The sequence below is a fragment of the Lagenorhynchus albirostris genome, chromosome 1 (assembly GCF_949774975.1).
Source record: "Lagenorhynchus albirostris chromosome 1, mLagAlb1.1, whole genome shotgun sequence".
Lineage (NCBI taxonomy): Eukaryota > Metazoa > Chordata > Mammalia > Artiodactyla > Delphinidae > Lagenorhynchus > Lagenorhynchus albirostris.
Genome location: NC_083095.1, coordinates 27,549,404 through 27,570,515, shown reverse-complemented (window position 1 = coordinate 27,570,515; position 21,112 = coordinate 27,549,404). Strand labels below are relative to the sequence as shown.

Below are 21,112 nucleotides of genomic sequence, written 5' to 3'. Positions count from 1 at the left end.
ACTGGGAAAAGAGAAGCTTCGATCTATTACTGATTTAGTCCTCTGAGATGCAGAGATCCCATGATAGTTATAGAAGAAACTCAGTAGCCCTATGGGGTGCCAGTCTGGTCATATAATAAGTGAGGTGACCAAGGATTGAGGCAGCAGCCAAGACTTCTGAAGGCTCACATCCCTCTGCAGCTAACTAGACAGGGCTGAAGAATCGTGGGGGGACATGATGGATGTCTGTGAAACCTGAAAACTCAAACCTCAAACCTTCTCCTATAGTCTTTTCAGAAGAAGAGGAATAACTGTGAATCCTATTGATTGAGAATGGTCCCACAGATATACGTTAATTTTTAAAATGTAAATAAACATTGTTAATAGTGAACAGTGGGTGAGCCTGTGTCCTAGGGTGCATGTGACCGTGCTCTCTCTGCTTGTTCCAGCTCCCGTGCCAGCTCTCACAGTGCCAGCTCTTGCAGTACTGAGAGGAATTAGATATTACATTTCAGACAATATGACCCCTAAATACAAACAACTACTTCATTTGGTATCCAACTGTGGGAAGGCGAAGGGAAATGGCTGTGCTGGGTTAAGGGATACTCTATTGCTTTCCAATATTTCCCATCCAGGGTGTGTTTAGCTTGATGTGACTTTTCCGCTATACATTCTGATTTTAGTGCTCATCCCCAAGCAAGATGTGACTCCAGAGTGTCCACAGTGGCTGCATCTTCTTTCACAACTTTTTATGATTTACTCAGATGACAAGACCACATAGTGCTAAATTAGGAATCCCGGATTGTCAGTCTCCCAGATAGGAAATATTTCAGGGATAAACACCTTGATATGAGGAGTCAGGTAAAGAGGACATATTACTGGAGTCTGTGTGACCTAGATAGGCTCTAGGAAGAAGTTGCCTCTGATTTTACCTTTTGTGGTGTATAATAATCCTCTTCTGAATCCAAACCCAGCCTTCCTGAGACACACATAAGAAAGAAAATCATTAAAATGAGGGCTTCCAGGGACTTCCCCGGTGGTGCAGTGGATAAGACTCCGTGCTCCCAATGCAGGGGGCCCGGGTTGGATCCCTGGTCAGGGAACTAGATCCTATGTGCATGCTGCAACTTAGAGTTCGCATGCTACAACTATGGAGCTGGCGAGCTGCAACTAAGGAGCCCGCGAGCCGCAACTAAGGAGCCCACGTGCTGCAGCTAAGGAGCCGGCAAGTGGCAACTAAGGAGCCCACCTGCTGCAACTAAGACCCAGTGCAACCAAATAAATAAATAAATAAAAAAGAAAGAAATCAAATCAAATCAAATCTACTGTACCCCTCAACTTAAAAAAATAAAATAAAATAAAATGAGTGCTTCCTTCCCAACGAAAATAGTCTATAAGATTCTCTTTTACTGGACTTCCCTGGTGGCACAGTGGTTAAGAATCTGCCTGCCAATGCAGGGGACATGGGTTCGAGCCCTGGTCTGGGAAGATCCCACATGCCATGGAGCAACTAAGCCCGTGCGCCACAACTACTGAGCCTGCACTCTAGAGCCCGCGAGCCACAACTACTGAGCCCGCGTGCCACAACTACTGAAGCCCACACACCTAGAGCCCATGTTCCGCAATAAGAGAAGCCACTGTAATCAGAAGCTCACGCACCGCAACAAAGAGTAGCCCCCGCTCGCCACAACTAGAAAAAGCCCACGCGCAGCAACAAAGACCCAATGCAGCCAAAAAAAAAAAAAAAAAAAAGATTCTCTTTTACTGAATTAACACTTCTCAAATAGAGGCTGCATGATGTGTTTAGAGGCACACAAGCAAGAGGTCAGGCTGTCCGCCTGGGAATAAGTGGACAGAGTCAAGGCTATACCTACCATATTCACCACAGCCCCAAGAGTAGACTTCTTTGCTTCGTGTCAAAACCACCACATGATTATCTCCACAGGAGACCTGCTCCACTGGATTGTTCAGGAAGAAGTCCAGCTGCATGGGTTCTAATAGTTCAGGGCCAGCAATCTTGTCCATGCCCATGCAGCCATAATAGTCGGATCCAAACGCATAGAGCTGACCTTCATCTATGAAAGGAAGGAAAGCAGAACCCATCAAAGGAATGACTTATTTTGTCTCATCAGAAAGCTGGGCAGGGCTGGAATAAGGATGACCTCAGCCAATGAGCTCACATGGGATGATTATATCAGAGAAATCTGACAGACTGTCTATCAAGCCTAGAGTTGTTGGTATTTAGGGGGTCATGTGTACTGTTACAGTAACAGTTAAAAAAAGAATGGTGGGATGATATATTAAAGAGGCTTAAAATTTTACCGGGGCCATCTCTATTTTACACATCATAAAGTGAGTAATGGCAAGACCCAAACTAAATTTGAGCTCCTAATTCCTGACTCAGCGTTATCTACACCTGACTAGGTAGTGAGGTTATTTCTGTTCCCCCCACAACTGGGACATACGATATATTTCTCCTAATCCCACCTCTTCTCTGTTATCCACCTGCCTTCTCCTTGCTCATCACTACTCTAATGCTATAGCAAGTTGGGCATGTTGTTATTAATGTGTATAATATTTGCTCACTGTCTTTGGTTCTTTGGATACTGTCTTTCGTTGTAAAATCCCAACTAAAACTGCATAGAATTAACTAAAATACCCCACATTAAATGCACCTGGGTGCTTTCTGCTGCTGGCTTACCTGTTACACAGACAGTGAAGTCATCGCCACATGACACCTGACGGATAGCTTTGCCTTGCAACTTTTCCACGTGCTTTGGCTGTCGGTAGGAGGCTTTGTCTCCATGGCCCAGCTGACCATGGAGTTTAGTACCCCCTTGCATGTTCTGTGAAATAAATAGGTCTTGTGAAGTTTTAAACTTTTCACGCCAAATCTTTAACCTAATCTGTAGTATCACTTATTAAGAAAAACAGTAGGAAAAAAATCAGTTGGAAATATAGAAACGGGAAAAAAAAAAGGTAAGAGGATTAAACCTTTTAATGGTAGATAGTAAAAAACCCCTGCCAACAGATAAAGATTGTTAAAGTATCCAGACTGATATCCATCGGGCCTTAAAAGGACCCATTCTCAATTTTGTCTTTCTTCTTCAAGTCTAAGGTGAACTGTCTATTTAATTATGGGTGATGATGAAAAAATTCTTTACGTAGTCTAATTTGATTGTTTTTTTACAGGAGTACAGCCTCTTGGAAATCCTTATAAAAGTTTTACAAATTTTGGTCACAGTTTCCCTGAAATATGTAACAGTCATAAGGAATCTGGTAACATCAAAGACGCTGCTGTAAAGCACTGAGAATAGTCCTACATGACTTTTCAACAGTTCTAAAGATATAAGTAATTCTTCCCATCCAATAACTCAACTGTAAGTCCTTACACAAATGTTTTTTAAGGCACTAATTTCAATCCACCTCTGGCAGCCCCCCAGAAGCTAGTTCTTTAAGTGAGAGGATTTTAGGAAATAACAGCAAGTTAAAACTCTATAACAGAGGCCAAATCACTCATTCTTTCTCTTTATCAATCAATAGTTGAGTGTCTACTCTGTTACACACTGGGGATAAAGCCTGTCCTCATGGAGAAGTTATCTGAAACTACTGGAAAAAATGAGCTCCCTCAGGAAGGAGGAAGAGTGGGAAGAACCGAGAACCTAAGATAAGACAAGGTCAGGTAAAGAAAAAGCGGCCTGAAGTGAGCCTGAGAAGGCACAGCAGAAGAGACAGGAGCAAAGTCAAGAGAACATGCTCTTGCGGAAGCCAAGGGAAGACCAGGCTTCAAGGAGGGAGTGACCAACTATGTCAAATACTACAGGAGATCAAGCAAGGACTCAAGTGTACCTATCTGTTTTATTTTCACAATTTATAGGTCATTTTGTCAAGAGTAGTTTCAATTGAGTGGAGGGATGGAAGCTGCACTGTAGGTGAATGAGGAATGAGTGGGAGATAAGAAAAGAGACAGCAAATATTGGCAGTTTGTTCGAGGTGAGAGAGAGGATAGAATCTAGAGGGGAACAAAGGAAAATTCTACTCAAGATATTCCATCTTCAATCACTGATGGAAGTCTTAGAATTTTCCTGACATGGTACACTGCTTCATTTGTTTACAAAGCTATTTCACAGGTATGAGTTGCTCTGAAATGCATGGTAATAGAACAGAGTAATTAAGTGACCTTCTGAAATCACCCAGTGGTAAATGAGAATGCAATCTTCTGAGTCCAAGCCTTTTAATTCTTTCTTTCTTTCTCTCTCTTTTATTCATTCATTCAAAAAACATTTATAAGCGACCTAACATGTACCAGGCATTGGGGATACATCAGTGAACTAAACAGACAAAATCCCTACTCTCAAAAGAGCTTACATTCCATCATCCCATGCTGCCACTTCTGCAGCACATGTTCAACCAACAAAATTCTTAGACAGCCTGGGCCCAGTAAACAATGAGGCGCACGTCACTGTTCTAAAGTACGTAGCTTTCACTTACCACCCAGGTGTATAGTTCCTTCTCCACTGTGACCACAGCAAAGTGGGTATTCCCTGCACACACCTGCCGGGCACTACAGCCACTCTTGATGACATCCAGTTTCTGGGGAGTGGATTTCCCACCACCCCAAACATAGACTTCACTGGTTCGAGATGTTACCACAGCAATGGGTGCTTCAGTCACAGTGCTTGACCTGATGACAACCCCCAGAACAAAGGAACATTTAACATAAAAATTATATCAAAGAAAAATGCTTCCAGTCTTTTCCCTGAGAACTGCCAATTATGGTATGAGAAAGTATGTTCTTTCTCGATGACTTATTTCAACCCTCTAACATAGCAGGCTTTGCAATTCCTGCCTTAAGACTTCATCACAGCTCAGCCAGATCAGATAGCAGTCTGATCCATAACACCTACACTTTTCAACTTTTCAACATTCATCATGATAATGATGTCCACTTTAGCATGACGGTAAAATTATAGCTTTCCTTTTCTCTGAAATGACTATTTGACATTTAAGCAGATGTTGGCTTCTGAAAGGATGCCAAAGGCTTCTTACTGGGATCAAACAATGTCCAGACCCAAGAAAGACCCCCTGGTGGTAATTTAAGATATATTACTTTTCAAGAGTCTCTTGAGCATTACCTTGGTCTCTTTGTAGGTGCATTAAGCAGTGTGACTTTTTCCTCCATCTCTCTACCAAAAGAAAAGCAAAGATACATGAGAGAAATAATAGGTTCCTATATTGCACTAGTGTCTCTTTAAAACCTTTCACAGACTTAATCTTCTATAAACCATATGCCTCCCACAATGTTACAATACTTTTAAGAAAGTACTTCGATACAACTGAAACAGTTCTATAGGCCTAGCATTAGGCAATTCATTAAATACAAGGGGGACAGCAGTCTGGGGCCATTTGCTTTCTGTCTCTGAGGAATGTTCCAGGCTGGACCAGAGAACCTTGAGAACCTCTGATGCTCGTTTTTGGAACCTGCTGACATCTTCCTTTAGTCTGCCCGCCGACTCCCTAAACTCAACATCTCTAAAGCTCAGCTCATTGTCTTTCTCCAATACAGCTTTTCTTTCTGACTCTCCTAATTCTATAACTGGCACCCTCTATTCTCCCAGTGAACTAGGTTTAAAACTTCAGTGATTTTGGACTCAGATGTCGTCCTTTCTTCAATATTCAAGTTTTATAGATTCTACTTATACAATGCCCTTTCACTCACGTCTCCTTCCCAGTCTCACCACCTTGGTTCTGGGCAGCTTTACTTCCCAACTGGGCTGTGGTAGCACCTAATTGGTCTCACCACAGTTTCAATCCACTTTAATCAGTCCTATACTGATTTAACACTGATATTATGACTGCTAAATAACTCTTCCTAAGGCGCATCTCTCACCACATGAACTGCCCTCTCATAAATAACCAACACTTCCGTACTATTCCTTGAATAAAGCACAGATTCCTTCATCTGGCATTTAACATTCTCTGCCTACCTTTCCAGCCTTCCTTCCCTGTATCCACTCCCATGTGCTAACTCAGGGTTCTCATTCTGCCTAAATCAATTATAGCTGAAGACCTGGGGTGGTGCTTAAGAACAAGCATTTTCTTTAAAGTTCCTGAGGTGTTGCTATTGAGAACGCCAGGTCTAGAACCTCTAGCCAAACAGGACTTAGTGCTTCCTGAATAATTCCACAACTCCCTGTGTCTGTACTTTATCTTGAAAGTTCTTTGTCTTCTGTTTTTCCATCAAAGAACAAAGTTCTAACAAAGTACTACATGTAAATCTCCAACTCTCTCAATAAAAATTGCATTATCAATGGAAATATTTAAATAAGAGATTTAAACAGTGAATATATTGTTGGAAAATAAGCCAGATAAAGAATTAGAATATGCTTAACCAGCCCTAAAGGGTGATATTGCCTGAATACGAAAAGAACATAAATGGAAGGTTACAGTGCTGCATCTGGAGTATTATACATAATTCTATGCACTAAAACACTGGCTGGAGATCAACTGGAGAACCAGAAAAAGATTAATTTAATACAACAGAATAAAGGTTACTGACCAAACAGCAGAGATTATGGAATTAGGTATCACTTAATGCATCTAAGGGCAACACTTGAAAAAGAGCACAGTACATGTTTGAATATTGGGAAGATTCAAAAACAAAGAACTGGTAGAGGAGGAAGAAGGGTTGTTAGGCAAAAATAGTATAACAGAAAAAAAAATAGTATAACAGGATGAAATAGAGACTAGAGCATTTAACAAGGATGAAGAACACCTCTTCCTCTGAGTTAGGGTTTGAAGCCTCCTACAAAAAATGAGGGATAAAGGACCTTCTTCCTACCTCTAGAGATCTTTAACACTAAATAAACCTCAGGAAATAACCTGTCAGGAATCAATCAACCTCGACTACAGGAAATGGGCAAAAGGTATCTGAAGAGGACCCCTCCAATTGCAATCTACCATCTAAACAAATGCACTAAAAAGCAAAGACCTGGTCCAAACCCATACTACTATCCAACAATTGTTGAGCACCTTGTGCCAGGCCCTGGGCTTTATATGTTGAGCACTTTATATGCATTACCTTCTTTAATCCTCACCCTACCTCACTTTATAGAGAAAACGAAGGGACAGAGATGTTAAATAACTTGACAAAGGTAATGACACAACTCAGATACAAACATAAGGATGTCTGAGTCCGGAGCCCTCCTCTCTTAATTACTACACTCTAGTGCCCAAACTCTAGATTAGAACTCACAGAAGATGGGGAGGAGTGAAGGGCTCCAGGGTCTCATCAGTATTAATTTAGAACAAAGTAGCACAGGTTAAGGAGCTGAAAGTCAGGAACTACATCAAGCAATGAAAGCAGAGATGTTGGAAGAAAATAGCAGCAGAGTGGCAAAGTCAGGAAACACCACCCTCTCTTTGTAGTACTCTAGTCAGGCTTCTAATAGTCAGCCATCTACAGAAAGAAAATGAAGCAACTTCTTTGCTCTTTACCTTCTGCGTTTCCTGAGAAGGGGGCGATCCAGAAGTTCATCTGCAGTGGGTCTCTGCTCAGGATCCTAAAAAGTATCAATGGGTTAGTTTTAACTTAAAGGGAATGCGCAAGGGACTTCCTGGTGGTCCAGTGTGTAAGACTCCATGCTCCCAATACAGGGGACTGGGTTTGATCCCTGGTTGGGGAACTAGATCCTGCATGCATACTGCAACTAAGAAGTGTGCATGCCACAACTAAGAATACATGTGCCCCAACTAAGAAGCCCATATGCCGCAATGAAGATCCTGTACGTCACAACGAAGACCTGGTGCAGCCAAAATAAATATTTAAATAAGTAAATGGAATGGGCAAAATGGGATTTAAAGACGCATTTTACTTCCTCTTAGAAGCCTGGAGGTTTGTTATTCAAAGATCACTATATACCATCCTTCTGTTTCAAAAAACCTATTTCTTATGTCACATTCTATGCTTCATGCTCACTATCATCAACACTTATATGTGAATGAGAATGTACCTTCCTCACTTGTTTTAACTGTCAGGGCAGTGGTTCTCAAATTTCAGTATATATAGTACATAAGAATCTCCTGGAGTGCCTGTTACAAATAAAGATTTCTGGGCTTTATCCACAGAGATTCTGATCCAGTCAGTCTGGGGTGGGGCCCAGGAATCTTCATTTTCTTCTTGTAAAACTCCCCCATCCCCTGGCGATTTTAACGCCTGTGGTTCCTGGACCACCTTTGAATAATACTGACCTAGAGCTGCACTGCAAGGCAACTGTGACATTTAGAACTGTAAACATTCTGCACATTAGGAATTCTAAATTACCTCTATTATTTTATGAAATCAATTTAAAAAAATTAATCTTGATCATAAAAAATGGAGCACAATTTAGATGGTAAATTCATTTCGCAAATTAGTAAAGGAAGAATTTGTTGGCTGAAGCACACAACTATCATGAATTGCCAATGCCTATTCTCCCGGATACAGCCCCAAATACATCCTACCCTGGGGAAGTGGATGTGGTTTTGTGCAGGTTCATCTATGCCATACTCCAAACACTGAGGCTGGAAGGGAAAGCACTGAACTGAAATCAATATGTTAAGTCACACTTACCTGGTCAAGGCATGCATGGACCATTTGGATCAATTCCAAAGAGTACTGGTTAGAATCAACTTCCATGGCCCGGATTCCTTGTACAATCTTCACACACAAGTTGAGTGGGTTCTATGAGAAAATGATTATTGTATTGTCCTTGGTTATATAAAGATGACATTATAATCTACTAGCAGGGGCTTTGAGATGCCTGTGACTATCATATAAAGAAATGGCAATAGTTCTGAATTAGGTCTGACTTCTTTTTACAACCGTTGGTATATATCAGCAAGAAATGGTTAGGGGGGCTTCCCTGGTGGCGCAGTGGTTGAGAGTCTGCCTGCTGATGCAGGGGACACGGATTCGTGCCCTGGTCCGGGAAGATCCCACATGCCGTGGAGCGGCTAGGCCTGTGAGCCACGGCCGCTGAGCCTACGTGTCCGGAGCCTGTGCTCCACAACAGGAGAGGCCACAACAGTGAGAGGCCCGCGTACCACAAAAAAAAAAAAAAAAAAAAAAAAGAAATGGTTAGGGATGCATTACTGCTGTCAGAGAATGAAGCCAACTGGCCAACATGGAGCCAATAGAATAATATGCGACCAATAGAATAATACTCAGAGTATATTATAATCTGACCCTTCAACTGAATCCTAAGAAAAAGGAAAGCAAGGTTAGCTATGCTCCTTGGCTTTAAGTATGTCCTTTGCCAACTAATTTGCCTCCTAATTTATATATCCGAATAATGGTTATACAGGTGATACTCTGCTGTAACAGACAAGGCAATGAATAATAAGTTCATAATGATAAGAAATTATTATAACAGTGCCACCACCACCTTTACTGAGACCAATAGAAACATAAGTTGCACATATAATGTTTTTTAACCCTTGCAAACACCATGCAAGGTTATCATTACCAATTCAGAGACGTAAAGTAACTTGCCCAAGACTACACGGATAGTAAAAATGGAGCCATAATTTCAACCAAAGTCTATCTGACTCCAAAACTCATTTTCTTTCCACTATGTTATTTAAGAAAACTAGACGAAGATCAGAATAAACTTCAGCACTTAGAAAAATAAACAGGTCTCATAAAAGGCCAAAGAATTCTGCATTATCTTATATTTGCATTTTCATATACATTAGCAGAGCATCTCTATGAGAGGAATATGTATTTTTTCCCTTGTTATAGCTAATGAAATAGAGGATTAAAGACATGAAGTGATTTGCCTAAGTTCTCACATCTGGTTTGTAGAGGATATTGGATGTGAATCCACTTCTGCTACTCAAATTGTGACCCATGGACTAGTAGCATCGGCATCATCTGGGAGTTTGTCAGAAATGCAGAATATCAGGCCTAGCTCCAGACACACTAAAATAGAGTCTGCATTTTAACAAGATGCGCAGGTGATTTCCTATGTATATTAAAGTTTGGCAAGCACTGCTTTATACTGGGCTTTACTTAAGAGGAAAAGAAAAGAGACTTAAAGGGATTTGTTGTTTATAAAACAGTAGCAATCTTTAGTAAGAGTCAGGGTGTAATTTTTCATAAAAAAGATCAAAACACTTTAATGAGTATTATATAACTTGCCTTAGCTTTTATAAAATGATGTAGCTGAAGCATAAGAGATGAAATAGCTTATCTAAATTGCTGCATTACACAGTCGATCCTAGAGCCAGTTTTAAAATTATAGTCAATGGATTCAAGGACCGTGCTCAAACTACTTGATTATGATTATTTCAGTGGGGAATTCAAGTTGGAAATAAATCTTGTCTATAGAATTTTAGTAATACACTACTAAGCCAGTGCCTGAATACTGGTTATTTTTCCTACAGCTGATTTCTGTTCAAGAAATCAGAAGCTCAGGGATAAAGCTGATTCTCTCAACCAAGCTGTACCATTTGCAAGGACAATGCAGGGATAATACATCAACTTACTGTAGCATCAAACGTTCTCTTTAGCGTAAGCAGTTCAAAAATGACACAGCCCACTGCCCAGATATCAGACTTGAAATTGTATTTAACTCCTTGGCAGAGCTCTGGAGACATGTAATATGGAGTTCCCACAAGCTGAACAACAAAGAAAGCAATCAAAGAATAACTTCTTTTCTGAGGTAACTATATTAATATTTCAACAACTAAATTAAATTTCCTAGAACTAGTGATAACAATTACAAAACATTCATCAGCATATCCCAAAATGGTTGTTATGAGATGATGCCACTATGAAGAGAAATCTTATTCATATCTGATCTCTTGGGCCAATTATAAAGGGACAATCTCTGTGGTAAAGACCTATGGTAATTTGGGAGACAGAAAAGCTCTGTGATTCCTGGATCACAGAGGATTTAGGCATTCAAGACCCACTTAAGACTTCACAGACTTTATAAAAAGCATACTTGGTAAAAGTTCACTAATGGAAAAAAAAAACTGGTAGTGCAGAGATGGTAATTGAATAAACAGGTTAAAAGTTCTAACTGAAACGCATAGTAGTGAAACTTTGTAAATGACTCAATTTAACATTTGTAATACTAACACAGCTAGTGAATTTCTTCCAAATTTAAAAAGACCTTCTGAGTTCAAGAATGTGTTGGAAGGAAAAAAAATGCCCTGAATGGAGGTCATGCCTCTCCCAAGATGAGAGACAATGAGTACCCTGGAAATTCTAATAAAACTGACAGCCATCTTTCATCAGCAAGGCAAAGCAGTTTTTCAGATGGCTTACATATCGTTCCTTCTTTGCATTTAACTGGGTTAAAAAAGTTAAATCTTGGTTTTATCGGATTACTCTTGATGAGAAAAATCCATGCAACAACATGACTACTTCCTCAGAAACTCAATACGGCACCGTCATACAAGCAAACTGAGTCCCTGAAGCCGACTCCCAACCTTGGCTATCAGTATCCTTGGATATTTCTAGATTGCTTGTAGGCACATCTCAACATTATCAAAAATAATCATCAGGACAAAATTAATTTTATTAGTTTACATTTTCAAGTTCTTTTAAAGACAAAGCATTGTGAAACTAGAAGAGTAATAATTGGGTTTTTTAAGTCCTAAAAGGATCAGATTACTGTCTTTAAAGATCAGCTTATGTCTACTCTTTACAAATGGTCTTTCATAGGATCAGGTGAGAAGGGAGCTCTGCGGTTCAGACTGTGTATCATATTAAAGATGAGATTGGGGCTTCCCTGGTGGCGCAGTGGTTGAGAGTCCGCCTGCCTATGCAGGGTACATGGGTTTGTGCCCCGGTCCGGGAGGATCCCACGTGCCGCGGAGCGGCTGTGCCCGTGGGCCATGGCCACTGAGCCTGCGCGTCCGGAGCCTGTGCTCCGCAACAGGAGAGGCCACAACAGTGAGAGGCCCGCATACCGCAAAAAGAAGAGTGACAAGTACTAGTAGCAGCACCAGCAATGACAGCATCGCTCAAGGCAACAATAATAAAATTCTAGGTTTGCAAATATTTAAAAAAAAAAAAAAAAAAAAGATGAGATTGTTCTTTGGGCATCAGCCTTTATTTGTAATATAGGGTTTCTGAACCAGAAAAAACCAAAGGAAACACAGAGATGTCTAACACCCTAAGAACAAACATTAAATGAGAGATAAAGTGAAATCTACTAAAGATCCTAGGCTGGAAAAAATGGTAAAGTATTTTATTGCTTTTAGAAAAGTCTCTAGTCAGTGTTGGAAAGGCCAATGATGTCAGAGCTGTTATGTGGACAATGGCTCTTGAAAAAACACCTGAGCATGTAAATGACTGTTAGTGGGTCCAGGAAAAAGACTCCTGAAGACTTGCTTTAGAAGCATGGAGAACTTGTAAAAATATTGAGAAAAGTGTGCAAAATTTAGGGGGTACAGTTATATCTCACAGTGCAGGAAAGGAAAAGAAAAAAACTACGTTGGGAGGAATTCCCTGGCGGTCCAGTGGTTAGGACTTTGCTTAAGATCCCACATGCTGCATAGCGCCACCAAAAAAACAAAACAAAACCAACCAAGTCAAGGATAACACATACTTACCGTCTCAGCCATGGAATACTCAGAATTAAGTTTCTTTGCTAGGCCATAATCTCCAAGTTTTATCAGGTTTGCTTTGGTCAGAAAAATATTTAATGTCTTTATATCTCTGAAAAAAAAGATGCTGCATATTAAACCCATATACTCAACTATTTTATCTCATCCCCCTTCCCGCCCCAAATTATTACAAAATAAAAAGAGTGTGTTACCACCGCTCAGGTTGTTACGGGATCCCAAAGAGTGGTCATCACTTTCTCATACATTTTAACACTGAGAAGGGGACTTGGGGGAGTGGAGGCAGAGAATTAACTTCATCCTCCGTGGTTTTGCAGCACAGGCATGTCCCCCAAAACACTGAAGTCGTTAGGAAAAGTTGAGAGGGTCAGACCAAAAAAAAAAAAAAATCATAATTCCTATAAGGTGTACTGCCTCTTCAATTAACACTTGTGCCTTGACATAAGTGATTATCAAGGCAATTTTAACACTTGGTTGGTGCCAAAGTTTCAAATTTGTTAAGGCAAGAGAACAGAAGAGACAGAACAGAAGAGACAGCACATCCCAGCAGCAAAATGATTAGGCTATGCAGATCACCTAAATAAAATCACTATCTTTCTAAAGATGAACTGACCATAAGTAACACAAATAAACTGTGTCTAGTTCATACTCTGGCTTCCTTTACTGAAAGATGTGAAAAAAACAGAACAATATTCTTTGTAATTGTCGAAAAGAAAGTAACAATACACAACTGTAGCCATTCGACAGCTATCAAGAAATATATGGTAACTGAATGGACAAATCAATAAAAAGGGAAATGCTAGTGTATTAACATTAATCTCTAACAATGGTCCATGACTCACTTAAGCAGGGTATAATGACGTGGAAATGTTCTTATAATGGTTCTCTCCTATAGCTAAAAGTGAATAGAAAGCTGTTTCCCCTGGCCAAAGCTCTGGTAAAACTGCATAATTAATTGTACAAAGTGAATAAGCTTTTTACTTAAATTATTTATTTATTTATTCATTTATTTATTTTTGGCTGCGTTGTGTCTTTGTTGCTGCACGCGGGCTTTCTCTAGTTGTGGTGAGCGGGGGCTACTCTTCGTTGTGGTATGCGGGCTTCTCATTGCGGTGGCTTCTCTTGTTGCGAAGCACGGGCTCTAGGCGCGTGGGTTTCAGTAGCTGTGGCACGTGGGCTCAGCAGTTGTGGCTCACGGGCTCTAGAGCGCAGGCTCAGTAGTTGTGGCGCACGGGCTTAGTTGCTCCATGGCATGTGGGATCTTCCCAGACCATGGCTTGAACCCGTGTCCCCAGCATTGGCAGGCGGATTCTTAACTGCTGAGCCACCAGGGAAGCCCTTTTTACTTAAATTAAAAGACTTAATTATAAAATTAAAAACAATTGCCCATTTTATTGCTCAGAGAAAACATTTACTATGAGTTCCAACCAATCTAATACCACTTTTATTGTGGCTTTCTAGGCTTTACTGATGAATTAATGAACTCACCTCTAAAATACTTCTTAAAGAGATGACTGAGCAGTACTTAGCTACTGAGGAGATTCTTCCTAGATCACAGTTTACTTTAGGAAGTGAAGATAACGCCCCTCATTACTCACTGTTTCCTTCCTAAATTATATCAACGGAAAAGCCTTGACTGCTTAATCAAGAAAATAATAGTGCTGATGGGAGGTACCCAAGGTGAGGGTTGGACTGGTGGAAAGGAATACATCCCACATTCTTTCACTCATTACCTATGAAGGATTCCAGCTTTATGGATACAGCTCACTGCTGAAACAATCTGAAATAGGTACCATACCACCATCTGCAGAGAAAAAATAAATTATACTTGGACTGGAAACAAACCAAAAAAAACCATATAAATAAACACACACACTTGAACACACAAAACAAAGGAAGCTGCAACCAGAGGTTATGATTCAACATGACTTGACATTTCTTGCTTGTAGGTTGAGTAGGCAAAGAAAAGTGGTAGGGGTTTAAAAAAAAAAAAAAAAGCAGGTCATTATAAAATAGTTCCAATATTGTTATATAGTATGATGAAGCAGACTTGTGGAAAGAAATCCAGGAAGAATGCAAAGGTATAGAAAACTGGGCATACCAGTATGCAGTAACAGAACCAGGAAAGAAAGCTCATAGAGAATCATGATGTGGAGGTAAACCATTTAGGAAGCAGCTATAGTCAGCTTCCTTGTTAGAGGTTTCCTTTCTCATGAATATCAATCAGAGCCTGGAAGGAGTCTGAATAAAAGGAAAAAAAACACTCTTCATTGTTGTAAGCGTAAATACAGAACTAGAATGCAAGAATCACAACATTACAATTCTAGCTTCCTTCTACAGAAATATGAATTACCTCTTCCTCAAACAACTTGTCCTTCTGACGAAGGATTTTGTCATACAGGTTCCCTCCTGCAATAAAACAAGAAACAGGTTTGAATTGCTTAATAGAGATCAACGCTCCTAGGGTTTTAACAGGTGCCACAGTAAGTGAAGGATTCCGCTTCCTCTTAAAAGATACCCCTTCTTCATTCTCAGCTCTTGGGTACATGGGTACAAAACTCTTCCCATCTGTCAAGGACTATATCTAAAATATTCTTCAGAGATTCCCCTCCCTAACAGAAGAGACTCAATATGAAAATGGGAAGTACAGCATTTTTAGAAAAGATGAGAGTAAAGACACTTTCTATAGTGCCCTAATTTATAAAATTACTTTGAAAGTTTTCAAAATCAGATGATTTTCTTTTCCAAAACTGCTTTTAAAGGAATCTGCAATATTTTGGTAACAACTCTCTCAGTGTGACTATTAGAACATTTGGGTTACAGCTGTGATGTGATGTTTTGTATATACAGGTGTATATCATCAACTTCTTTTTCTTTCCACTTCACGCTGAAAAAGTTTCCCAAAATTTAGGGTAGACTCTATAGATTGTTTCCAATCATTACTCCCTTTACTAACTCCTTCCTGCAGAGTAAGTCTGAATTTGCTTCTCCCTTTCATTATCAAGTAATACAGACTGCAAATGATGATGGTTCATTTTATTTCCTACCTGCAGCTGTAACTTACACTGTAGTCCTGGTTAAGTTTCACAACTTTTTTCCCCTTGCAATTTAGTAACTCAGAGTTTCAATAAATACACCATTCATTCTAGTTCCTCCTAACCACAAAGGAAGTTAGCTACTTGAGGCTTCTGCTACTTCAAAAATTTCTAATATAATCTCATACATTTAGGGTTGAACACAGGAACAATCATGGTACACAAGAATCTAGTAAGAAAGTTAGAAGTCTAGGAGCTTTCTCTTAAGAGATTTAAGTGAAGAATATGCTGGGACCTCTTTAGCATGCAGCTCAAGAAAGGGCTTTGGGGGTTCTCTTACGTAATAAGGATAATAGCTTGTACAGTATTTATCAAAAATTTGCTACATATCAAGTACTATGCTAGGAGCTTTACATATTCATTTCATACAACAACCCTAGGAGGTAACTATTGCTTATCATCAAGCTCACTTAAGATAAGGAGGCTGAGGCACAGAGAGGTTAAGTTGCTAATGTAAGCTACAGAGCTAAAAAGTAGTGAAGCTTAGGATATGGGCTCAGGGTCTACTTTCTTAACAAACAGGCTATACTGCTATTTTACAAGCAAAAGTGTTCAAAGAAATCATTTTCATTTTCAGTCAGCTATGATCTTTGGACCACTTTTCAATAGGATGGCTTTAGTTGAAGTCAATATAAATAAATATTACCTATAAGATTTCATTATATATCAAGCCATTTCATTATATATCATATCAAGTGTCAAACCATGCTATGTCTCTAATGCCTGACTAATGTCATTTCATAAGGAAAAAACCTTGAAAAATGAATGTAAAATTCAACTGAACAAGTAATTTGAAGATGGAATTATCATCACAAAGGAGAATCTGAGTATGCAGGGTAAAAATCCCTCCCCTCATTTTGTAGATCATTTCAAAACTCTCCAGGGCCTGAACTATTTCTCTTAAACTCTAGAAATCCATTTAAAGTTCTTATTCTTTGTATGTGTATCTTCTTTTTCTCTCCTCCTTAAGGTAAGTATAAGCACAGGAATGTCTCACTGGAGGAAGTCCCACTGAATTCTACCTTACCATTACAATATTCCAGCTCAATCAGCAGGGTGGTGTTGTCCATGAAGTGATTGTAGTAGGCAATAATGTTGTCATGCTGCAGCAGCGCCAGAATAACAATCTCATTCAAGGCATCACGACGTTCCTTCTCAGACAGTCGGGTCAAATCAACTTCCTTCCACACGACCAATGAGTCATCCTGTAACACAGTAATACAGCTATCATGCTTTCCTCGCGCCTGGCAGAGAATGAATCCACACCCGGATCTGTAAGCCTAGAAAGAAAACTTCCTAGACTGACTCCTTTTTTTCCTTTAAACATGAACAGACTTTAAAGGTTCTGCATACAACCAAGCATCATAATTTACTGCAGGCCTGGGAAAGCATTAAGATGCTGTTACAGGGCTTCCCTGGTGGCGCAGTGGTTGAGAGTCCGCCTGCCGATGCAGGGGACACGGGTTCGTGCCCCGGTCCAGGAAGATCCCACATGCCGCGGAGCGGCTGTGCCCGTGGGCCATGGCCGCTGAGCCTGTGCGTCCAGAGCCTGTGCTCCGCAGGAAGAGAGGCCACAACAGTGAGAGGCCCACGTACCGCATAAAAAAAAAAAAAAAAAAAGATTCTGTTACATTGTTTCTACACTTAATTTACATGATGTCAATTCCAGGTAAAAAATATGGGATGGAGGTAGGTCTCAAAGATTCTATTGAGGGACATTATGAAAGACTGCTAGTCATGATGAGGATTGTATTGGAGAAATAGAGAACTGGAAAATGGTTACCTATGGCTGACCACAGTTTCTTGTAAAATAGAAATGTTAAAATTGCCTCTAATTTTATAAATTTAGATTTCTCTCTAGTGATTTTCATTTATCCTTTCTGGATAAGAATAAGCCAGGTCTAAGGGCTCTGAGTTCACTTTCCTCACCCTGTCCCATTCTGCAGCTCTCTTTCTACTGTCACTTTTATGTTATCATGTTTTCCTCTATTCATGAAGACTTACCTGTGTCTCCCAATATTCACTCCATTTTATAACATCTCTAATTCCTTACAGATACTGCTCCCCAGCCCAGGAGCATCCCCACCTAAATAACCCTCTCTATCCTTTAGAATGGCTTCCTTAGGCCTTTGAAACTTTGAGGGAAGATCAATGAACCTCCCACTGTGCATTTCCTTAACTTTCAGAGCTCATACACTAAAATATTTGTCCATTCTTTTCCCCTTATATACACATACAACTTAAACGCTATTTGTTACTAACAAGACTAACATGTCTTCCCAATGAAATATACGCTTCTTGAGAGAAAGGGCTGCTTCTAAATAAACCCTTGTAAGTTCACAGATGTAATAAACATTTGGTGTTATGGATAATACTGTGCAATTTTAGGGAAAGTGCAATCAAACTTAAAACAACCTTGGTAATCAAGTTCAACATGATAATAATGGAAAGGCATGGACAAGGAGATGTGAAACTCCATTCTAGCCCAGGATTTGCTTCTAATTTAAGTGGGCAAGTCCTTAAATATACTATCTTAGTTTCTTTAACTATAAAATAGGAATGCCAAAGCTCATCTCCTCATTCTCATATTTTGAGTACAAATAAGAAAACAGAATACCAACAGTAACTCTAACCTTATACATTAATCTTGCAACCACCTCTCTCCTCCTCCATCTTTTAGCCTTAAAAGTACCTTGGAACACACACCAGAACTGCAGACAGATAGATCACTGATAGATCAATCGCCTTCAGCAACCCCAGCAAGTTCTCATGGATGCTTACATATTCTAAAACTAGAGTTTTAAGACTTTAGTGATCAAACCCTGTTTATGATTAGTTTTTGGAAGTAGACTCCTCAGTATAGGGTTTTAATCAGTATACATTCTGAACTTGAGGGTCAGTAATCCACAAATCTCTTCAAAGGATTTGTATGTGCGCAGTAGTGGACTGGGGGGAGGGTATGTTTACATTAGATTCTCAAAGGAGTCCTGTCCCTCCCAAGGTTAAGAACTAATGGCTTAGAATATACCAAAAATAAAAAAGTATTTCCCACGCATAAACGCTGCTGGATAATCACTGAAGAAACTAACACGCTACAATCTTCCCCATGATCTTCAAGAAAAATCTCCAACTGCGTGTTCATATCTGAACATAAAGATACGGCAAAGGCAGAGGAGCTGCCACGGATGTGGGAATTTTGAAGCTATCCCCTCCTCTCCACCTCGACCTTGGAGAGCTGTACAGCACAATAGGGAGGACGTTTTGACAATACCTCACATTCATAAACTACTTTAATTTACAGTTTGCAAAGTATCTTTGTTCGATTCACAAAATAACCTTAAAAAGTAAATACTACGTTTAAGGTACGTAGCTATCACTAACTCCAATTTACAGATGGGGAAACTAAGGCTCAGAGAAGGTTCAATGACTTGTTCAGTTGCCTGATTTAAACAAAAACGACCAGTCAGTAAAACCAGTGCTCTAAGGAACTCCTAGTGCAGGAGAGTTGAACGAGTGATGAAGACCCCGAGACAGATACCCTGCGGGGCCCTAACACTAAGCGAGGACGACGAGCAGGGAGAGCAGGGCCGCGCAGGCGGGGCGGGGGCGGCCGGAGCCGGGGGCCGCTACCTCGGTGCGGCGGTACAGCGTGGCCTCCCCGAAGGCGCCGCGGCCCAGGATGCGGATGGGGATGTAGTGCAGCTCCTCCTGCTCCGCCGCGCCGCCGCCGGCTCGGGGCCCCGGACCAGCGCTGGGCCCCGGGCCCGAGTCCCCGCCACCCCCGGACTCGCTCCCAAAGTCCGAGTTGAGGGAATCGCAGTGTCGCTCGTATTCGCCCAGCACCGACATGGCGGCGGCCGCGGGACCCGCCTGCGTGTCCCGGGCGGCGCTGCGCCTCTCCCGCTTCAGACGCCAGCCCGCGGCCCCGTCAGCCCAGCCACCCCGCCACCCAGCGAGGCTCCATGGCGGGTCCTTCCCCCTTGACCCGGAAGCAGTTCTGGGTGCTTCCGGCCCAGCGGGGTTTCCTCCGCTTTCTCTGGTCGCTTGTTTAGCCTAGCGGCGAGGCTGCTTTTCCTCCAGGCGGTCTGGGAAGTCGAGGCCTCGGGCAGTGGTGGCGGCGCCTGGTGGAGACCGCGTGGAGTCCAGTGGCTCTGGCGGGGGCAAGGGCGTCATCGACGGGTCTGCAGACCCCTCCCCTGATTGCTGGCCAGGTCCCCAGACAGTTTTTTTTAAAAATAGATCTTTATTGGAGTGTAACTGCTTCACAATACTGCGCTAGCCTCTGTCGCACAACAAAGTGAATCAGCCACATACATCCCCATGTCCCCTCCCTCTTGATCCTCCCTCCCACCCTCTATCCCACCCCTCTAGATCGTCGCAAAGCACCCATTTGATCTCCCTGTGCTAGGCAGCTGCTTCCCACTAGCTAGCTATTTTACATTTGGTTGCGTATATATGTCCATGCTACTTACCCTCCTCCTACGTCCTCAAGTCCATTCTCTATGTCTACGTCTTTATTCCTGCCCTGCCACTAGTTTCATCAGTACCATTTTTTTTTTTTTTTAGGTTCCATATATATGCATTAGCATACGGTATTTGTTTTTCTCTTTCTGACTTCACTCTGTATGACAGACTCTAGGCTCAGACAGTTTCGATGTCCAGAGGTCATCCAGTCTCATATGGGCGCCAGGCCTATCTCAAGGGCAGTGACTGGGGAAACAGTCCCTTCCAACATCGCACAGCACTCTTTGTTTAGTAAGCAATTTATACCTTTTCCCCTCAATTTATACCTTCCCCGCCCCCGCCAGCGGAAATACTTACCTCCTGTCATCTCAGTCAGTGGGCCCAGTTGTTTCTTCCAGACCTACCCAGGACTACGCTGGGTCCCTCCAACTTCCACATAACTTAAAGAATATTTTAAGTCAACTCTCCTGACACTCTCTTTCCAGATTTCACATTCTCCTTCTACGTGTCTTTCCAAATCTTTGACCAACTGACCTCGTGCAACATTCTTTGCGCACTGCCAGATACTGTATCTGGAGGTGGGGAATCTGCAAAGGGTGCTCCCCGCCCTACAGTCACTAAAAAAATTGCAGTGCAGTGGAAAAACATATTCCATCAGTTATGTGACCTTGGGCAACTTTACATCTCCAAGGTTCCTTTTTTTTTTTTTTTACAGTACGCGGGCCTCTCACTGTCGCGGCCTCTCCGGAAGCGCAGGCTCAGCGGCCATGGCTCACGGGCCCAGCCGCTCCGCTGCATGTGGGATCCTCGCGGACCGGGGCACGAACCCGAGTCCCCTGCATCGGCAGGCGGACTCTCAACCACTGCGCCACCAGGGAAGCCCCAAGGTTACTTTTTAATCGTAAAATTGTGGGAATATGTCCTACAGAGATAACAACTAACATTTATTGTTATAT

The 21,112-nt window shown here is 41.4% G+C and overlaps 1 protein-coding gene across 2 annotated transcripts in view; it reads right to left on the bottom strand.

Moving 5' to 3' along the window:
* The window catches only part of NEK9 (NIMA related kinase 9), a 38,800-nt gene extending 19,103 nt beyond the window's left edge, over nt 1-19,697 (bottom strand). For both annotated transcript variants that reach the window (XM_060134959.1, XM_060135045.1), the window contains exons 1-13: nt 19,323-19,697; nt 16,720-16,897; nt 14,951-15,006; nt 14,331-14,401; nt 12,586-12,691; nt 10,507-10,638; nt 8,591-8,701; nt 7,477-7,541; nt 5,115-5,165; nt 4,471-4,663; nt 2,681-2,825; nt 1,854-2,054; nt 912-958 (exon numbers count right to left, since the gene is read on the bottom strand). In XM_060134959.1, the coding sequence (XP_059990942.1) occupies nt 912-958; nt 1,854-2,054; nt 2,681-2,825; nt 4,471-4,663; nt 5,115-5,165; nt 7,477-7,541; nt 8,591-8,701; nt 10,507-10,638; nt 12,586-12,691; nt 14,331-14,401; nt 14,951-15,006; nt 16,720-16,897; nt 19,323-19,541 (1,575 nt within the window). In that variant the 5' untranslated portion in view covers nt 19,542-19,697. The remainder of the gene's footprint in view (nt 1-911; nt 959-1,853; nt 2,055-2,680; nt 2,826-4,470; nt 4,664-5,114; nt 5,166-7,476; nt 7,542-8,590; nt 8,702-10,506; nt 10,639-12,585; nt 12,692-14,330; nt 14,402-14,950; nt 15,007-16,719; nt 16,898-19,322) is intronic.
* Between the last annotated feature and the right edge of the window lie 1,415 nt (nt 19,698-21,112).